Genomic DNA, 20,464 nt, shown 5'->3' with positions numbered 1-20,464 from the left:
TGTGTGTATATATGTGTATATGTGTATATGTATATGTATGTATGTATGTATATGTATATGTATATGTATGTATGTATATATGTATATGTATATATATATATGTGTATATATGTGTATATGTATATATATGTGTATATATATGTATATATATATGTGTATATGTGTGTATATATGTGTATATGTGTATATGTATATGTATGTATGTATATGTATATGTATATGTATGTATATATGTATATGTGTATATGTATATATATGTGTATATATATGTATATATATATATGTGTATATGTGTGTATATGTGTATATGTATATGTATGTATGTATATGTATATGTATGTATGTATATATGTATATGTATATATATATATATGTATGTATGTGTATAGGGGTGTATATATGTGTATATATATGTATATATATATGTGTATATGTGTGTATATATGTGTATATGTGTATATGTATATGTATGTATGTATATGTATATGTATGTATGTATATATGTATATGTATATATATATATATGTATATATGTGTATATGTATATATATATATGTATATGTATATATATATATATATATATATATGTATATATATATGTATATATATATGTATATATATATATATGTATATGTATATATATGTATATATATATATATGTATATATACAGTATATTTATACTTATATTGTATATAGCTGTTAAATGTTTATACCTACATCTGTTCTACTTTTTTTTTGCTGCCCTTTTTTATTCTTTATATATATTTTTTTGTTGTTTATTGTAAATTGTGTTTGTACATTGAGAGCGGAGTGGAAACTGGAGTCAAATTCCATGTATGTGTAAGCATACATGGCCAATAAAGCTGATTCTGATTCTGATGAAGTATATAATATATGGCATTATATTGTATACATTTCGGATTTGCACGTTATTTGCACAATATTGTTATCTTCCACTTTTTATATTTGCACTCTTTATATTTGCAGTCTTCCAACTTTGTATTGCACCTGCTGGACAGCAATTTCCCACGGGATGAATAAAGTTGAATCTTATTTTATATATCTGCATTTCACCAGAGGGGGGCGACAAAACCTCCATTCTGCGGTGGTGCACATTTATTGCCAAAATGTTGAGTACCATCTCATGGTAAAACTGATTAGTCTGTCAACAGACGGGTTTATATTTCTTGTTGAATTTAAATGACAAAATATAGTAAATTTTTCTGGAAAAAAACATGTATCTGCATAAACATATTTGCATCTATATGCATATCTTTAAATAAAAATGAATATATATTGTATATATTTCTGCAGAGGAGATGTAAGGTATATAAAGTTTATGTTGTGACATTTGAAAAAACATGATTCAGTTTTAAAAGCTGTGTAACTGAGGAGAGCAGCTCTGTTTCGACTTCCCTAACTGACAGCTCTGACAGCTGCCTGCTTTGTTTACATCCTGGTACGGGCGCACGCGCTCAAGTCAACTCGCTCTCCTATTGGCTGTGCTGTTATGTAGCTCCGCCCGTCACATCCGACCGGAAAATACAAATGACAGAAACAAAAAGAAAAGGACGAAGTGAATGTAAGATGTTGTTTTTCTATAACTTTGCTATTGAATTTAAGACTTAATAATACTAAAACCAAACATCTGATTTGGTAATGAGCAGTCGGCTTAAAGAAAGGACGGTTTCTTTACGTTGCGTTAGTTGCTGGTTTAGTAAGTGTTACGGTTTAAGAACAAACTCTACTCGATGCGTTAACGACGTTGAGACTAAAGCGAAGAGACGATAAAAGAAAATAACACAAACACTTAACTATACTCGCCTTTAAATTGAAGGTGAACCTCTTTAAACCTCCGGTTGAATGGTTTTGGGTCGGGAGTATTTGTACACATGCGCAATGTGTCGCAAACGCTCATTTGTTGGCGCCAGCGCCAACTGGACATCATTTTAATTTGATCTCGGAACCGAGGAGGGTAAGCTGATCACGGTAGTGCTCCTGTAGATTTAGCTAGTCTCTTTATCTCCGTAGTTTCACCTCTACAGTTCTGAATCATTCTCAAGTAGCTGGTTTGTTTGCAGGTGTGTAACCGTATTATTCAGTCACAGCAGCGCAGCGGTGTGTTTGTTATTTTGCTGATATATGTTTGTTAAGTCTGTCGTTGTCGAGCTTGTAGTCCGAGTGGTTGCGTTTAGCAAGCTAGCTTCAAAGATTGCTAACTTTATCCTGGTAATAGCTTCCTATCTGAGACCCAAGTATTAGAAACTACTTTCCGACTTCTTTGCAGTCTGTTCCTGGTTTCTGTCGGTAAAGTTGCATGATTACCCGAATCACGATTAAACTACTTCGTTACACAGCAATGACAAAAGAAACAACGGATAAATTGTTTAAAAAATGACTGTAGTCTGGTCTTCGGTTAGTGTTGAATTCATATCATTTTATTCGTGGAACTATGCACAAGATGTCCTCCCTGGGCCTTTGTGCTGTTGCATGAAGGGAGCAGCTGAAGCTTTTTGGGAGGCTTTTGCTGCATGTCTCTTTGTGCTGTTCACGGTCGTTTTATCTCAAACAACTGCAGGATCCTGATAAATATACAGGAAGATACCTAGAGTTGACATAAAGTGTCTTAGATTGAAGTTTCAGCAGCAACCTTTTGTTTCGCGCGTGGTGGCTGAGCGTTCATATTACGCGCTCATTAATAATGTTGGCGCGTATGATGAGGTCTAATCCCTGAAACAATGTGGGTTTTTTTGTGTTTTCATCGGGCGTGGTTTGTAATGAAAGTATGTTGTGTGAAAGATAGCTGCAGCTGGCTGCTACCCTTTCCATCTGAGGGCTATAACTTCCTGGTTATGTTGTTAGCAAACACTGACTTTGTTTCTCTGTTTTTTACAGACAGAAACTGCAGCAAACATGTCTAGACGAAGGTAATGACCTCTTTGTCCTGCCCTGTGACTTGTTGTTTGAATCTTGATTGAATCTAGAGATTGTCAAATCTCTAGACTCCGTGTTGACTTGACTTCGGTGTCTTTGCAGCGTTCGCCTGCAGAGAAGATGTGAAAATGCTCCAGGGCAGAGAGGCAGAGTAACCAAGGTAAGGAACCGTTCACTGAAGAGCATACAGCTTTAATAAGTCATTACACAGACAATCATATTATACAGGGTCTGACATACCTTTCTTCTTTTTCTTCAGCAAGGCAACAGAAAAAAGGTCCAGCCCCTGTCAAAGCTGCAGTGTGAGAAGGTAAGTCCCTCTTTTATTGATCTAATGCAGGGGTGTCCAAACTTCTTTCAAAGAGGGCCAGATTTGATAATGTGAAAATGCCCAAGGGTCAACAGTCCCTGCTGACATTATTTTAAACAATACAAGTAGCCTATACATACATTGTTATTTAATCATTTTATTTTCAATGACAGCAAATAGCAATGTAACCAAATGTAAGCATTCATGTGTGAACACATCTCAACAACTATTCTGCCTTTCTTTCACATCTTGAAAGTCAGATAACACAAAGAACAAGCCATCTAAAAGCTAATTACATAGAAACCGATCAATGTTCTCACCTCAAGACAATCTTAAATATGACTTGGTGAGGGTAATGAAAAGTTGTCTCACATTTAAGTTCAACACACATGAAACAGGCTAACGAAATACATCAAGTTGTCTCTTAGTATCTGATGATAGCTCTTCAGTGCTACGAGCCCGGCAAACATTAGCAAACTCGGTCTTCTTCTCGGGGCAATTATGTTTTCTGCTATTTTCATAACAGTCTTTGATAAACTCACCTTCCGTAAAAGGTTTGTCATGTTTAGCAGTTAGCATGGCCACTTGGTAGCTTACTTTGATGATGTTTTCATGTGAAAAGGACCGCTGCTGTGTGGCCAAGTTATCTTGGAGTTGCTTCACTTTTCTAGCTCGGTCGCTCTGATAGCTTGTTGTAGCATTAGCATGTTTGGTCTCGTAGTGTCTCTTTACATTATATTCCTTAAACAAGGCAACAGTCTCATGACTAATTAGGCAGACACAGTTGTTTCGGTTTTCGGTGAAAAACAATATTGCGGTCTCCACCTCTCCTGGAAGCGGCGGCCCTCGTTATCGACTGTCCTTTTTTTACTTGCCGTAACATGACAGGTCAAGGGTCAGAGCCCATTTCAAACAGCCAGACAGTTACAGAGTGGTGCTGCCACCATGAGGTAAAAAGAGGAATTGCATGTTGAATTTGTATGATTTATTCATTCCGTTTTGACTGTGCTGGCGGGCCATAAATAATGCATTTTAAGACAGAAGGTGCGGGCTATATAAAATCTGACCTCGGGCCGTGATTGGCCTGCGGGCCGGACTTTGGACATGCCTGATCTAATTAGATTAGATTCAACTTTACTGTCACTGCACAGGTACTGACAACAACATGCTGTAGTGAACAGAATACAACATAGGACGTGGATTAAACAGTAAGGTTTATGAATACACTTAGATATATATACAGTATTAACAGTGTGTATAAATATGCTAAGGTAAACAGTAGGAACATAGTAAGTACGACTATTATATAGAGAATAAACAGCTGGGGGGTAATGTATGAGTACGGTGTATACGCTGTGACAGTGGAAGGACTATGAATACAGTACGGACAGTGTTATGTATGGGCATGTGAGAGTGCATATAGAGCAAGCAGTGAGTGTATGTGCAGTGTTGGCTAAGTTTTGTATTAAAGGCACACAATGTATCACTTAATAAACGTGTGCAGTGTTCTTGCAGTAAAACAAAGAGCCCCTCACCCTCTCCCCAAAACGTTTAAAAAAACCAAGTCCCTATCCTGTGCTGTCCATCGCTCTTTGTTTATACATGCATTCGGCTTTCTCTCCGTTTCAGAACCAGCTGGTACTTAAAGGTGTCGCCAAGCCGTCCGTCCTCATCAAGACTGCTGAGAAGAGAGTCGGGGCCGACTGTGATGAAGCTCCCACTTCCACAGATTCTTTAGTGCGGCCGTCGCCTCTGCCTCATCTTGGGTATTTATCATTCAGCCGTGGTGTGACTCACAGTTATCTGGTATCCTCTCCCTGACCGTTTAATGATGTAGTCATCCAGAACCCAAATATGTACAATTTACTGCAACGTAAGATGAAACAAAACACCAGAATTCTCACATTTCAGAAGCTGGGACAATCAAATATTTGTCGTTTGTACTTTTAATAATGATCCAAATAGTTGCGGATGTTTTTTCATGTGACTGATTGTTGCGGCTCTATTTGTGTGCGTGTTACAGATGGGGATCTCCTGAAGATGTGTGGGTGAAGATGGTTGGCCGGGAGCACAATTACAGACACAGCAAGAGCTTAATGCAGGAACACCCGTCAATACAACCCACGATGAGATCAATACTCCTCGACTGGTTAATTGAGGTGCGTCATCAACTGCATCTCAGATTTATGCTGCCAACGTGCTTCAACTGGAGTAAATGAATCTCGATAAACAAACGCATACCTGTTCGAGTTAAACATTTATCTTTGCTTCTCTCATTTCTGGGTATTTGTCCATGATGGTCCAACTTTGTGTGAAACCCTAATTTTTATTTTTAGAGTCGCAATGTTGTAAATGCTTAAAATGGCAATGTACAAAACTCTAACCAAGTAAGTGAGTTTGACCTTTATTCATCCGCCATGTTTTGGGTATTTGGGACAAGCCTTGTTTATTATAATAACACTAAATTCACTTTAAACATCAGGCCAACTAAATATTTTTTATTCTTTTATCAAATCAACGGAAAACTGCAAAAATCATAACTTGTATTTAGATCCCCCATCAGAACAGATTTACCAACATTTCTTTACATTGTCGTTTCGCCAGGTGAGCGAGGCCTACACTCTCCACCGGCAGACGTTCTACCTGGCTCAGGACTACTTTGACCGCTTCATGCTGACGCAGGACAGCATTGAAAAGGGCATGCTGCAGCTCATTGGGATAACGTGTCTCTTCATAGCATCAAAGATGGAGGTAAGGAACACAATCGGGTTTCCTTTCCCACAAATCCTTCAAACTAAATTTAACCACAGCACTGTGAGGAGAACCCAAAATCAGATTGCATGTAGACGTTCCACATTTTGCCTGTTTGGTGCAAAACAGCCAGCAGCCAGTTGAGAAGCCGTTATTTATAATGGGGTAAACAGGCCCGTTGACCCTGAGGTATTTAATGAGTCTGATGACAGCAGTGCACACATTTCTGATGGGTATGGCTGCTCTTTTGTTGCCTTGTAGGAAGCCTGTCCTCCGAAGCTCTCACAGATGGCCTACGTGACTGCAGGGACCTACTACGAAGAGGAGATCCTTCAGATGGAGTTAATCATTTTGAAGGTAATGCAATTACAAGCAGGACCACGTTTTGTCTCGTTAATCTTCTTTTTAATAACCTGCTTTGATTTTCTGCATAATTCTATTAACTCTGTGCTTGTTACGCAGGCATTGAGATGGAACCTTTGTCCCGAAACGGCCGTCTCTTGGCTGAAGCTTTACTTCCAGGTGGCGTCGATGAGCAGCGACTCTGACCTGCTGGAGCCGCAGTTTCCACAGGACGCTTACGTACAGATGACACGGGTAGGTGTTTGGATTTCACGTTGTTCGACGCAAACCTCCGTCTCTGAGCGACTTAAAAATGGTCAAAATGTAACGTCTCACAAACCCTTTTCTGTCGGGCTGGGCTATTGGGTTTCATTCTGTTGTAAGAACATGCTGTCATGACCTCAGTGGCATCAGAGCTCTTTCTCATCTTTTTCTATTTCCATTCTTTCCTTGTCCAGCTTTTAGACCTGTGTATCCTCAACATAAACTCTCTGGACTTTGAGTATAGAGTGTTGGCTGCCGCCGTCCTGAGCCATTTCATTCAAAGGGAAACGGCTGAGAAAGTGTCAGGTAAGATTTGGGATTTTTACGTTTATAGAAATGTAAATGGGAAAGTTTTGGAGCCTGATAGCAGGAGGAAAATTGGATCAGAAAGAGCTGAGTCGCGATTTGTTTCTGGCACTGTGAGAAGTAATCCGGAAAATATTTCAGTCAACGTCACTTCGTTGTATCCGTAACGTCGACACGCTGGCTGACCCCTTATCAAATACATCACGGCCTTAACCGCAGTGTGACTTTCTGCGCTCAGGTCTGTCGGGAGACGCCGTCCAGCTGTGTGTCGACTGGATGGCCCCCTTTGTGGAGTCGGCGAACTGGTTCGGCAGAGCGCCGCTGAAGGATTTTGCGGGAATAAAGGAAGAAGACAGACACGACATCCAGACGCACACGCAGTACATGACCATGCTGGTTGGTATTGTTTTTCTTGTTGGGATGTTGCTAAGTGTATTCGACCCTCTTTGGGACTAGAGCTAAATGTTATCAGCAAGTGTGAGCGCATCCCTCATTTCAAATTCATCTAAAATGTTTAAAAATTGTGAAAAAATACGTCCTTAAAACGGTAGTCCCTGCTCTTGATTGAATAAGTCAGTAACAATAACAGTTTAATTTTGATCGGTTGATCAACATAGTTGCCGGAAAAGCTAAAACTGATTCTGTTAAGTCATTGTTCAAGCAAATGGAACAAAAACTAGTTTTCAGATGATTTCCTGGTTTAAATGATCGTAAAGTGAGGACTGGTTTTAGTCTGTTGGTCAGACTTTACAAGACGAGACCTTTGGCTCAGTTAAACTAGGATGGATATGTTCCACTATTGTTCCAGCCCTGGTCCTTATTTGGTTACATTTTACTCACCAATATGAAAACCTTTAGTGTAAAATGGATTATAATTGCACGTATTAAAGTGTAAAACCAAACACAGTTTAAAGATGTTGTGATCTGCTCTCATTGTGCGGTTTACGCTTCATACACACGAGGCTGGAGAAAGGAAACTGAAACAGATTTAGGAGCAATTTAGTTATTGAGCTGAATCATTTAACGTCGAAGCTCAAGACCCAAAGAAAACTGCCATAATATATACTTCATTAAATATGAATCAATGCTATCTCATTGGTTTCTGATTTTCAACCTGTGTCTTTTCTTTTAGGATGTCAGTCAAAAGGAGGATAACAGCCAGTTCCTCACTCCTCCCAACAGCACAGAGAAGACGTGCACACGCTGAACCACAAGAGGAAGACTCTGGTGTGAGCAAAGACACAGGAAGTGAAGGTCCCACGGACGCCGAGCCTTGTGAACTGGAAACAGGGAAGAAAAGAAGACTTTTACTGGAACACTGAGTCTGGATGGGAGTTTAGTTCACGCCTGCTGATGTGACATTTTTTCGCTGACTGCATTATTCAAAATAATATTTAAGAGACTTTTAAATCTCGGCCAAAGCTTTTTTTTTTTTTTTTTTTTTTAGCTGTTTTTAGCAACTGGGTGCTTTTAAGAAAAGGAGAAAAAATGTTTTTAAGAAAAGGAGAAAAAATGTTTCTAAAAAGTGTCAAATGTCATTTCTAGGAAATGTGATATTACTGAAAGTGATGTGCAATCGTTTACTCCTGTAGCATATTAAATATGGTCCTAGTCAACCGATTAAAACCTTTGAAACACTGCTTCAGGGTCAGTTGAAATGCTGCTTAGGCCTCCATTTCACCTGTCAGCTAATGTGTGAACGAGTATGACCCATGATGAAAGCCATGCGGCAGAAAGCCCCGGCTTAATAAAGGGCATACTCTTCAGTGTTTCTCAGTAATCTTTACCGAGCTATTTGTTGTGTAACTCAGGGCTGTGGATAGTCAGTGATGCGTTTCTTTTTTTTTTTAATGATTACAAATGTACATTTGAGCAACTGTATTTATTTTATACCACAAAATAAAATATACATTCCCCCCCCAAAAGTCTTGACAGCGGTCCACATGTCTCCTAGAAATAGAGTTTGGCCATCGCCTGCAGGAATCTCTTCTTCCTCTTCTGAGCAGCCAGCTGCAGCACTTCCTCTGGGTTACTGGTGTTCAGCTCCGTCTGTCCGATCGCTTTTATCTGGGGAAAGAGTCGGGAAGTTAAAGCAGCCTCTCTGTAAGGGTAGACTTAGAAGATATAAAGGTTAGATTTTGAGATTTATGTCTGGTGCACATAAATCCTCCAACAGCATTTTAAACTACTCAGTTGTAAGCAGACTATGTTGAATTATGGTCACAAAACTACCGTCTCCATCTAAAACTCCATTTTAGATCCAGTTTAACCCCGAAGTGTGTAACCTCGCCAAATGAACGCTCCGTCTAGTGAATACTAAAAACACATTTGGTGAATTTTTTTTTACATTTTTCAGATAATTTGAAGGACAAAATGTGTTTTAAAAGAGCTGGAAACATGACACACAGCACTTAAACCCAGTGGACAATCTGAAATGCATCACACAATGATGAAAAGACATTTTTCAGATAGACAGAGATGCAAATCAGCAGGTTTCCTCTGCTTACCGCTATTTGTCTCTTCTCTGTCTCTCCCCGTTTGTGGTGAATATCTAAAAGCCCAGTCAAGGAAGGACACAGATGTTGATGTTAATGGTGGGTTTCTTCTAAGAGCTCGAGTATAAGTCACACCCAGTTACAATACAAGCCAGTTCTCTGACGGTCTGTGTTTGTCTCCATCAACTAAAAGAAAGGATACGTGTGAGATATTCCAGGATGGTGACGTCCCAGATGTAGTCGTAGAACGAGTCCATGGCATCGTGACTGTGGTGGAAGAAGAAAAAGATGTAAGAGATGTTCAGAGTGGTGCTGCTGGTTAGACTGTGACATGACGTACCTGTTCTGTTCTTGAAGAGCTTTAAACGCCGTCATGTAGTCCACCTCTCGGAGGAACTGACAGAGAACGGCAACCTAATGAGGACGACAGACAAACTAGTTGAATACGGAAAAAGAAATCGGTGCGCTAACACAACGTACAATGTTCTGATTCTGTGACTGCAGCGTGTGAAAATAAACATTTGACATGAAAGTGTAATAAAGTCTGAGAGGGATTTCTTTAGGTTACTTTGACATTTTCAGAGGCACAGCTGCAGGAATCAAACTGTTAACCAATTAAATGACTTTACTGTCGGGACTGCATGGACCTCTGACCTGTGTGTGGCAGTTCATCATTGAACAGCACTTGATCATCCTCTTCAGGACCTGCAGACAACAGTCAGTGTTATGAGACGATTGATTCATTCTACAGTGGACTGAAACTAAAATTCACAGAGACTAACACATGTTAAGTTTCTATCTTTTTACATCATTGTAATTCGCTCATAGAGTATGCGTTGTGTTGTATTATTTTTGTAATTATTCGACTCTTTAATTGCTCTGGATTTGATCAAAGCTTGTGGGGGAGAAAGCAGGTGCAGTGTTTCCCGTGTGATCTACCTGGTCGCTGTAGACGTCAGGGGGGACGGCTTTGGTGAAGAAGTCCGAGCACACGGCTCCGGCCTGGAGGTAAAGGTTCAGTGCAGCGGAGTATTGATTGGTCACTGCAAAAAAAAACAAAGAGAGGAACAAGAAGGCTTCAGTCCAACAGACATCTGGGAAACTCTGGGTTCATACTTTGCATTCATTGTCGTAGCCAGTTTAGCTTTACTGCTTTTTTAGCTTAAATCCACTGGTGAGCATTTAAGGAACAGGAACTTCAATTAAGTTCTGCAGCAGATGTCACTGAAGAAAAGCAAAAGGTTGCTGGAGCGTTTTTCACCAAAGTAGATATCTGCCTGTGTGATGAGCCACGACTGGTTGTTAGGATTCAGGGTGAGGGCGTAGGACACCAGCTCTTTGACCGTCACAGCCACAGCTTCAACGTCTACGGCCTGTATGCTGTCACACACACACACACACACACACACACACACACACCATCGTCACATTTACTGGCTTTGTTTGAGAAATCTTTTAACCAAAATGTTTCTTACGTTGGAAGAGTAGACGGCCAGATGGTGAGATGTTCTGCCGTCACTTCATTTACGATATCGTCCTAAAGAGAGAGCGAGTGAGACAAGCAGATTGTGAGAAGCAGAAGCAGAGAACTACTTTACGTGTACCGACTGAAACGGCAGCAAAACCTACAATCAAGCTATGGTATGTGTGCACTTTTAGCAACATTAAAGCCATTTCTCCCCCTGGTTGTGCTGTGGGTTATTCCTCCCACCACACAGCCTAGTTGAGACTCTACAGTGTGCCATCAGTGTGCAAAATTCAACAATGTAACGGCTCAAATTAAAGACCTACCCGCACTATGCTGTTGAGCCTCACGAACAGTGAGATGAGGGTCGTCAGCACCAACGGCTCCTGTGAGACGCAACATGAAGCTCGTTACTTTTGCATCAATAGCACCTCATCCAATGTATATCTCATACATCCACTGTAAATGTCATACATCCACTATGGGATTAGGTTTAGTTTATTGAATACTTACTCTGAGTTTCTTGATGAAAGTGATGAATTTGCTCCTATATGGGTTAGAAAATGAAAACACACCAGGATGAGCATGATTCTTTCGCCTGTGTGTGTGTGTGTGTGTGTGTGTGTTTGTATACAGCGTATAACTGCTCTGCATTATTCTAAACTCTGAAGTAGGAGGGATGTTTGTTGGCGTACCGGTACAGGATGCCCATGGAGGACTCTCTGTGTTTGATGAGGCCCACTCTGCCGTCGTTGTTCCTCTTGTGCTGGATGGACACGCTGCAGATCTGCACCACTATTTCCCACAGCTCCTTGGCCGTGCGCCGACACTCTTTAGGACCCGGGAGCTCTTTGCACGTTGACGCCAGGAGCTGACCGAGCTGTCGGACACGGAGGAGGGAGGGGAGGGTCAATTTAACTGACAGTTTCAACGTCAACATTTTTAATTCAAGATGTATATGTATATCTGCCTGCATGTGCAAATTCATGGTAGTTTAGACACTATCTCGGCTATTATTGCAACTGGCTAAATTGCAACTGAATAATGAACTTTATTGAAAATTTTAGGATGTTAATAAATTCAGGGAGCACACCACTTGTACCATTAAAGAGCATACAGAGCCTTTACGGTAGCACAGGAAAGTTAGAGGAAACATTAATACAATAGCATCAAAATCGCAGAAGACATCAAGTGTAAGAGACAATGACAGCGTCCATCTACCTGCTACAATGAGGCAGTGAGACTTTTCTTTACCTTGATGTACGGGTTGTTCATGACCAGAGATGGTGGCACCTGAAGAGTCAGGTAATCGTTCTCCCTCCAGTTCAACAGGAAGGCGACACACTCCTCTCCTACCACCTGACGCAGCGGCAGATCTGGAGGCAAGAAAACGTGACTTAAGTGCATCTGAAAAGTGTCTGCTGATGCTGTTTGCAGTGAGAGAAGCGTTAAAACATTAGAAATAGGGTTTGGGTTTTGCACAGTCTACTGTACAATCAATATTATTATTTTATAATTTATTTTCTAAAATGTCCAAACTTCATAAATGATCTCTTATTCCACAGCGGTATTAATCTACAGAAGAGCAGGTTGTGATGCTGCTTTACCACACATCTGAACATTTAAAAACAAACTACAGGTGGATGAACAACTCCCCGGAGTACTTCCATATCCTCACCGTGGATCCTCATCTCCAGGTACCCTCTGACCCTGCTGACCAGGTCGGGGGGCGGTCGCTCCTTGCTGCCCTCGGCCGCCATCGCCTCGTGCGCGCGGACCTCCAGCAGCAGCATCTCGTTCAGCATCACCTGCCTCAGCTTCGGGGAGAACTCGGTGACGAGCTCCAGGCAGGCTGAGAAAAGCTGCCGAGCGTGGGCGAAGTCCTGAAACGACAGGAAACGGGTATTCAACATTTATACTTCTAGCAGATTCTCACTGCTCAGAAACATTACTGTGACAGAGCTGATGTACAACCTGCTGACATCCTTATACCAGGGTAAATTATATATTCGTGGCAAGCCATTTGGGATTCTTAATACTGTCAGTAAAGCTTATTCCAATATTCTTCACCGAATATATTTACTTTTTCCATTTTGACACATAATTATGAACCCAGAAAAGTAAGTGATCCCCGATGGTGTAAGCACACCTTTATTGATATGCAGTGGAGTCCTTTGGCCATGAGGATGTAAACTAGGTCCTTTGTCAGGTTGTCTTTAATGCTGAGGATCACGTTGACGTAGTCCGGAGGAACTTCCCACTGTGCACACAAACAGAAAGCGGTATTTGAATTATTTCAGTTCATATTTCACTATAGCTGACAATGAATAATGTTTTCCACAGTAAGTAAGCAATGTGTTTATCGTGTTTATTACTGTTAATAGAGGTCTTATTATAGAAATCTATCACATAAATGACCTCTGACCTTTCTGTTGACCCTCCAGAAAGGTCTTTCGGCCATGCCGTGGAGCTCGAGGAGGATCTGTCGGATCCTGCGCGGCTCCAGCAGAAGGATGAGCTGCTGCTCCAGCTGCCCGATGTTCACACTCGCTGACGCTGTGGAGGGAGGAAGTTTAACACACAACAAACAAACGGATAATCTGGATGTCATGTACAAACAAATTTTTAAAAATCCCAGTGCTGTACCTGGAATGTCATAGAAAGAAGGCAGAGGCTTGGCGCTGAGGTTGATCGTGGTCGATCTCTTCCTCAGCTGCTCCACCAGGACCTTCCTCTCGTCCTCTTTCAACAGCTCCATGAAGAGCTTGTGAGAGGACACCACGAACAGCAGCGGCAGCTCCTCCAGGGTTTCACACAGAGTCCTGCAAGAGAAGAACGCTCTCATTTAAAAGATGAGGGTATGTTAACAGAGCCTACCAGCTGTAGGTTCTGCTACGTCTTCAGACTAAATACAAGTTGAAGTCACTTCAGCTCATACATCAGTGTGTAATAATTTTAACTCTGCTCTCTCTCACTTCATGAAAGTGGCCATGTTTCTTCTGGATGTCTCAGACAGACGGTCCTTCTCCACAGAAAGCGTGCACACCTGCAGGACAAAGAGTTTTGGTAACAAATGTGCAGCAGCTTTCAGTTGTATTTATTCATGGTGAGAAGAATTCAGGCTCGTCCCAGATACATGTCGTACTCCTCAAACCTCGGCACAGCTTATACCACTCGCATTACTCACTCAAATGACACCCAACTATTTGAGACACAATAGAGTGAGAGAGCAGCACCTCTAAAATGAAGTCCACCATCCTTTTGCTGGGCTTGAGGAGCAGCTGCTGGAAACGCACACTGAGGACTTCCCCTTCCAAAGCGTCTCGGACGGCGTTGCAAACGCACAGCTTGTAGCAAACCTCATCCAGGCTCGATTCCCTGTCACAAAGGGGTTGTTAGATATGCAGATAAAAAGAACTGCACTATAAACTAAGTAAAGAAAACGTTTTCAATGCATATGATATCTATCTATAGGTTTTATCACACTCTCACCCTTGTTGGACTTTGTACAGGAACTCCCTCAGGACAGACCGCCTGAAGTTGTTTGGCAAACTGCGGCACACATTGTCTTTGACGAAGAGTTCGATGACAGCCTGTTGGAGAGAGGAACACATATAAAGCACGACGCATGATGTACAGCACTGAATACTCACCACTCAGTCAAACATCTCTCATGTACCTTCAGCTTACTACATGCCACATTACGCATTCAGTAGTCCCAGGTGTGAGACCCAAAATACAAGTATGGACGTGAAAATGAGCATGACACGTCTCCTACTAGTCCCTGCAGCGTCGGCTCTGACCTGGTAGCTTTGCGCCCGGATCAGGCTGTTGATCTGATTGTAGGGCGTGTTCTGGGAGTCGGAGGGGTCGCAGTCTTCGGTCAAAGCTCTACAGGCGTTCCAGTAGCCCGCCAGACGTTTCTCATCCAGGTGCACATGGACGGTCGAGTCCAGCTGTAAAAAAAGGAACGACTGAGATCATTACAGAACCAAAAGAAGAAGAATCTGGACATGGTTGAGTAATAAACAAGTAAATCTACCTTTGTCAACAGTTCCTTTGTCTGTCTGAAGTGATCCCGGGCCTTCTTGTAGGCCGTCTGGTCTGTGCAGCCTTGCTGGAAGAAAATACCTCCCAAATCATAATGCACCTGAAACACCAAAAGACCAATTTAGGATTCGTTACGTTTGACTGAAACTACAGTTGGAGTTACAACCTTCATTTCCATGTTTTCTCATAGATTCAATATGAAAGTATGCTGTTTTTTGTCTCTAGTTGCTCCCTGGAGAAACCAATAAAGTGCATCGTATTGTATGTAATCGGAATGAATTATGCTCTAAATCCAAAACAAACACTGTGCCGTCCACTGACCTGACAGTGCAGCTCATCCGCGCTGATGCGAAGCCCTGCGGTCGAGGACTCCGTCTCTCCGTTGGCAGCGGCGTCGGCGGCCAGCAGATCCAGAGTCCTCAGGGTGTGGACGTAGAAGTCTTTCTTCAGCTGCACAGCTCCTTCCAGGACACTGATGGAGTCGGTCGCCTGCTCCTTCAGCTGAGGGTGTGACGTGATACGAGAAGAAAGACAATTCCTTAGACAGACTTAACAAAACCACAAACTATCAGGCATATGGAAATGTGCATGATTATATATACATCAGCGTTTTCAAGGATTTCCACTTCGTACTCACCACAGTAAGGATGTTGTCAGTCATCTCTTTCTCCTGCTGCACAATGCTTAACCTACGAGAGGCCACAAGACAAGAACTCACTCTTTTGATGCCATTAAAAGCTAGATTTCTACTTTTTAAACTATGTGAAACGGGGCCTGGATGTTTCACTTTACTTGTTCTGTAAACATCTTTAGCTGGACCCAAATCAGACATCTTTCTCACTTCCCCATTCTGTGCCTCCTCGATTCCTTCCCTCGCCTTGCGTCTTAATCCCGCCCATGGGAGATGGGAGGCAACAGGCATTTAACAAATGAGACAGCTGAGTCCATCGTTCAGTTATGCCGCTGTATTTCATGATCCCTGTCAGATGAGCATGCAGGTGTTCCTAACTAATATATTCACTGTTAATTCAACTCACAACGTGGGATAATGTGACAACAACGATCGGATGTCACGCATTTTATATTTAACACACACATGGGCTATATGTAATAAAGACTTCATATGTTCCATCGTGTGAAGCACTACAGATGTTTGTATTAAAAGTACTATACAAATGACATATGATATATGACTGATCATATACACACACAAACACAGTCCTGTCTGTCTATACGACGACATGAAATACAGCAAATTAGTGCTGAATTTAAGAGAACGTTCTTGATGACATAATAATTTGACGTCCGCAGCTGTTTGCACCTGTAAACAACATGTCAGGGTCAAAGCAGTCGCATTGGACGTAGCCTACATTCAGTATGAAAACATAAACATCAGGTGTATGTTGTTCAGAAATGTGGTTAGAACAGAGACTTATGAGGAGCTACACAAACTGTGACGTTTGATCGTGCATCTGATCATCTTACATAAATACAATTTATGAATACAAAACGGAACTGTTACATTTGTAGAGTCCAGCCGTGGTTCTAGATCATTATAGCTGTGTGTCACGCCTCTTTTATTTGTTTTTGTGTTCCCTCCTGGAAAGGATACATCAGTATTTCACACAAAATCTGAAAAATGAGAAAGACCCAGAGTGTGTTAACAGTACGGAAGGAGCAGAACTTACATGTTCATCTGGTGAGGTCCCGGTTTGGTCTGTTTCTCTGGAAAGCTGCTCAGCACGATGGTTCTGATGGCCCTTTGAACGACACAAGAAGAAATTGACACAAAGACTTGTTCAAATTCTTTGTATTCGAGCAGTTTCTTCTTGTCAATCAACATTTAATACTGTGACTAATATAATCATTTCAGCCAGTGCGTCTGTGAGTGTTTTCCTTGTGGATCTCACTCACCAGCGGTTGTATATGATGACAGCCATGGCCGTGGTCGGAGGCAGAGTGGACAGCTCCAGGTCCACATGTTTCACCCCTGGTGGCACTTTGCTCACACACAGGAGCTCGTTCAGTAGCATATTTAATACGGGAATGGTCAAGCTGGGTCGGGAAGAAGGATGAATCATCACTAGAGGTCGACACGACAGACTTTCACTAAAGTGAAGGATTGCACCAACACACATCTCTGCAACCCTGAAACCTCTTCCATAAATGCAAGGTGGACAAGTTTTAAAGTTCCCCTGGTGTCGGCCGCATTGTAAGTTTAAAGAGCCTTTCCCACAAACACACACTCACCCTTTCTCGAGAGCATCCAGATCCCACTTCATGTGGGCGGCTACTTCCAGTGCCAGCAGCTTCAGGGTGCGGTTCCTGCGGTTGTCCGGCGGAGGCTGCACTTGGTTCTGCTCGTTCACGGAGGGCTTGGACGCCTGCTCTAGGAACTGGACGATCAGCTGCACCGGTGCCGGGTCTGTGGAGACACATCAATGCATCAATGAGAACACAGTCCATTTAAGGTGTCCGCTCGAGACACTGACCGGACAAATATATCCAACCTTTCAATGCTTTTTGTTCCTTTTAGAAATGTACTACATGCCAGAAACTATTTAGCAATTATTTGTTGTGATTTATCTTTTTATAGTGAACCCACTTTTCATTAAATTGCCTCATCAGAATCTCTTTTCGGGAGATAATTTATTACATAGTCATAATAAGCAAAGGATATGGGATACAACAAAGCATCTTTAGGCCATGAACACCAAATTATGACAAAACAATCTTGAACGAGAATCAGTATTCACTGAGCTATCCTTGACATTTTGTTGGCTCTGGGTTTAATTGATGAAGAGACCACGACAAATCCACCACGAGACATCGCATAACTGCTAGTGACCTGAGTTGGACTTCTGCAGGTGTTTCTCCAGCAGGCTGCTGTCCAGGAGGAACTCAAACCAGGACGTCTGCAGAGGCGTGCTGGGCCGACTGCCGACCACGGCCCCCACCCGGTCCACCGTCTCCGAACTCATCCTCCCCTGGTGAACAGTGAGGAGGATTTGAACATTTGTTTATATCTTTTGAGGCATCACAGTGACCCGTAGTAAGAGTTATAAGAAATTTGCCTGACTATATTAGAGTTGTATGGCAGCAAAACATACAGTGACATGTAGTGAAGAAAAGGATAGTTATCATGTTATCTTGCAGGATCAGTTTACTCATCAGGGGGAGTAATACTGAGCTTCTAAAAGCAGCTAACTGTAACGTAAACAGTAATGCTGTCATCAAGTCTGAGAAAATGACAGTGAATATGTATTTTACATATTTGTAATATACATTATTTTATATATTTAAGATTCTAAACTGGAAGTATGTTTTATTTTCATTTTCCATAACTATATTTATTGCTTATTGTGACCGTTAGCCACCAAAACACTGAAGATTATTCATCTTAATCTACCCAACGGCCGCAGACAGTTGTACAGCTAAGACACGAGGTGCTGAGGAGGCTCCATTTTTCAGTTCTGTCCTGTTCAGCTCTGTTCACTTGCACCTTATCATCGACCTGATTATTCATGATCCTCACCGTAAAACTGGTATCTTTTTGGCATGTGTATTATGAATTTGCACCTTACTGTCAACGAGATCCATTTATGACACTACGTTTATTTCTAAATTGTACTCCAGGCCTATATATTAGTATATACTACGTACTTCAACTGCTACACAATAATTTCCCTCTGGATAAAGATTAATCTCATCTTGTGTATTTGAAAACCTGCTTGGCCATAACCCTGATTATGATTATGATCAGGGTGACTTTTCATAGCTTAATAAAAAAAAATTACATTTTGCTGCTAATATTTCTTGTAATGGGGTATACATATTTACATTAAGGTGAGGCACATTTGATTTGTAAAAAGAAAAAACGTTTCCTTATTGAAAATACATGGCCAGATTCAGTAAGTATATATATAAATATATATATATATAAAAATATATATATATATAAAAATATATATATATATAAAAATATATATATATATAAAAATATATATAAATAAAAATATATAAATAAATATAAATATATAAAAATATATATATAAAAATATATATATATATATATATATATAAATATATAAATATATAAGTGTTTACAGAAACGACCTCCCACAGACACTAACGCTATGAAACACAGCTAGGTAGCTACTGATGTTAGGATGGTGAAAGCAGCTAGTTAGCTACTAATCAATGATAAGTTACATTTTACGTAGTGGCCAGGGGAGGTTTAGTCTGATTAACGTTTAGTCCCGAGAGGGCGGAGTTTTCAAATTGTCCACAAGATGAGTGGGAACATGACTGAACCAATGTGGCTCGAAGGTGCAAGTATGTTTAAACCAAGCGCATCCCTTCCACCCATTCTCTGTTGCTTGCAGAGCTACCGTTGTTTTGGGCTGATATTCTAAGCTAACTAGCTATATTCTACAACCCGGCCTGGACTGAGAGGGACCGGCTAGCTTACCTTAACAGGCCAAAATGAACAGGTAGAAGATATTTGAGCTAAATGTACACAAAAAAAATCTCAAAATTAAAGGCTGGACCAGCTACACGAACAGTTTGACTCTCACATTATTCATTCTGCGCTTTGACAACTCGCCGCCAGATTTCCGGTTCCGCTTCGTTGTTAGGGAGACACACAGTGCGCCGTGTCTGCGCATATTTATATTTTGAGCGTGTTTAATATTTTCATTATCGGTGCCTGTGTTGTGTCGAATACTGTATCCCCGTCGACATTTGTTTCCACCTAAGAAAACCTGAACCAACTAACCCTAACCACCGTGGGTGGGTGGGTTTCTCATTTTAACAGGAGGGAAACACAGTTTGATGGGGGAACAGACTTTGACCTAACACCGGGGCTTCAGAAGTTCAGAAAAGATCAAAAAAAAGTTTTCTTTACAAACTTTTTTCAATGATCATCAAAGGGTACAAAATGAACATGAACGCAATCCTTTTCAACCAGTTAGTCACATGAATTAAATTTAAAGAGCTAAAATCCACTTTTCACGTTAATTTAAACCCTCACCCTATAGGGTTTAAATTAAATTAAATTAACCCTATAGGGTTTAAATTAATCTATCACTTTTGAATGGCTGTTGAAAAGCAAACATAATCATCCACTCTGATAGTTGCTGGCCTATGACAAAGATAGTTTCATATCAACAGGTCTTTTCAAAATGGAAATCAGGCATCGTTAATGTTATTATTTACACCTGTGTTTTTGCAACTGTAACATTTCAGAATGAAAAGGACACAACTGTTGGATATCTGCAGGTGGTGCTTATTAACCGAACCATCAGTGCACCAATAAGTAAAAACGTAGCAAGTGTCCCAAAATAAGGCAGTAACAGAGGGCACATTTTTGGTACATTAAACTCAATGTGACAACAAAAGCTTATTGATAAAAGACAAGTGGAGCACAGAGACTCAATAAAAACCATAGGACCATGACACTGGTGTTGTGTTGTGACTGATATATGTACTTTTTTCAGATCATTTAGGCCTACCTACTAAGGCCAATTAAATGTACTATTACTATA

At 41.0% G+C, this 20,464-nt stretch overlaps 2 protein-coding genes across 5 annotated transcripts; one reads left to right on the top strand and one right to left on the bottom strand.

Moving 5' to 3' along the window:
- The first annotated feature begins 1,765 nt into the window (after positions 1–1,765).
- LOC116398519 (G1/S-specific cyclin-E2-like) lies at positions 1,766–8,360 on the top strand. Of its 2 annotated transcripts, none has more exons than XM_031874884.1 (12): positions 1,766–1,976; positions 2,897–2,928; positions 3,038–3,095; positions 3,195–3,245; positions 4,875–5,011; positions 5,269–5,404; positions 5,850–5,996; positions 6,258–6,353; positions 6,459–6,593; positions 6,797–6,908; positions 7,147–7,304; positions 8,041–8,360. In XM_031874884.1, the coding sequence occupies exons 2-12, from the start codon at positions 2,915–2,917 to the stop codon at positions 8,113–8,115; spliced, it is 1,119 nt and encodes a 372-aa protein (XP_031730744.1). In that variant the 5' UTR covers positions 1,766–1,976; positions 2,897–2,914; the 3' UTR covers positions 8,116–8,360. The 2 variants fall into 2 exon arrangements, with proteins under 2 accessions (XP_031730744.1, XP_031730743.1); XM_031874883.1 differs by having other exon boundaries at positions 1,766–2,082.
- A 415-nt stretch (positions 8,361–8,775) lies between these two features.
- Positions 8,776–19,538, bottom strand: ints8 (integrator complex subunit 8). 3 transcript variants are annotated; one of them, XM_031874880.1, is made up of 28 exons: positions 19,496–19,538; positions 17,767–17,905; positions 17,169–17,343; positions 16,833–16,973; positions 16,607–16,678; positions 15,556–15,607; positions 15,240–15,419; positions 14,911–15,018; positions 14,672–14,824; positions 14,361–14,461; positions 14,105–14,246; positions 13,844–13,914; positions 13,515–13,690; positions 13,294–13,424; positions 13,018–13,128; positions 12,547–12,751; positions 12,123–12,244; positions 11,564–11,748; positions 11,382–11,415; positions 11,195–11,254; positions 10,879–10,940; positions 10,665–10,783; positions 10,343–10,446; positions 10,058–10,108; positions 9,744–9,817; positions 9,606–9,670; positions 9,416–9,459; positions 8,776–8,975 (listed from the first exon to the last, which is right to left on the bottom strand). In XM_031874880.1, exons 1-28 carry the CDS (start codon positions 19,502–19,504, stop codon positions 8,859–8,861), a joined length of 3,003 nt encoding a protein of 1,000 aa, XP_031730740.1. In that variant the 5' UTR covers positions 19,505–19,538; the 3' UTR covers positions 8,776–8,858. The 3 variants fall into 3 exon arrangements, with proteins under 3 accessions (XP_031730740.1, XP_031730741.1, XP_031730742.1); XM_031874881.1 differs by having other exon boundaries at positions 19,390–19,524; XM_031874882.1 differs by lacking the exons at positions 13,515–13,690; positions 13,844–13,914 and having other exon boundaries at positions 13,294–13,392; positions 14,156–14,246.
- Positions 19,539–20,464: the final 926 nt, after the last annotated feature.

This window comes from Anarrhichthys ocellatus, unplaced genomic scaffold (genome assembly GCF_004355925.1).
Source record: "Anarrhichthys ocellatus isolate YVR2014 unplaced genomic scaffold, GSC_Weel_1.0 scaffold84, whole genome shotgun sequence".
Classification (NCBI taxonomy): Eukaryota; Metazoa; Chordata; class Actinopteri; order Perciformes; family Anarhichadidae; genus Anarrhichthys; species Anarrhichthys ocellatus.
The sequence above is the reverse complement of the archived record's forward strand: the minus strand, read 5'-3'. Positions and strand labels throughout refer to the sequence as shown.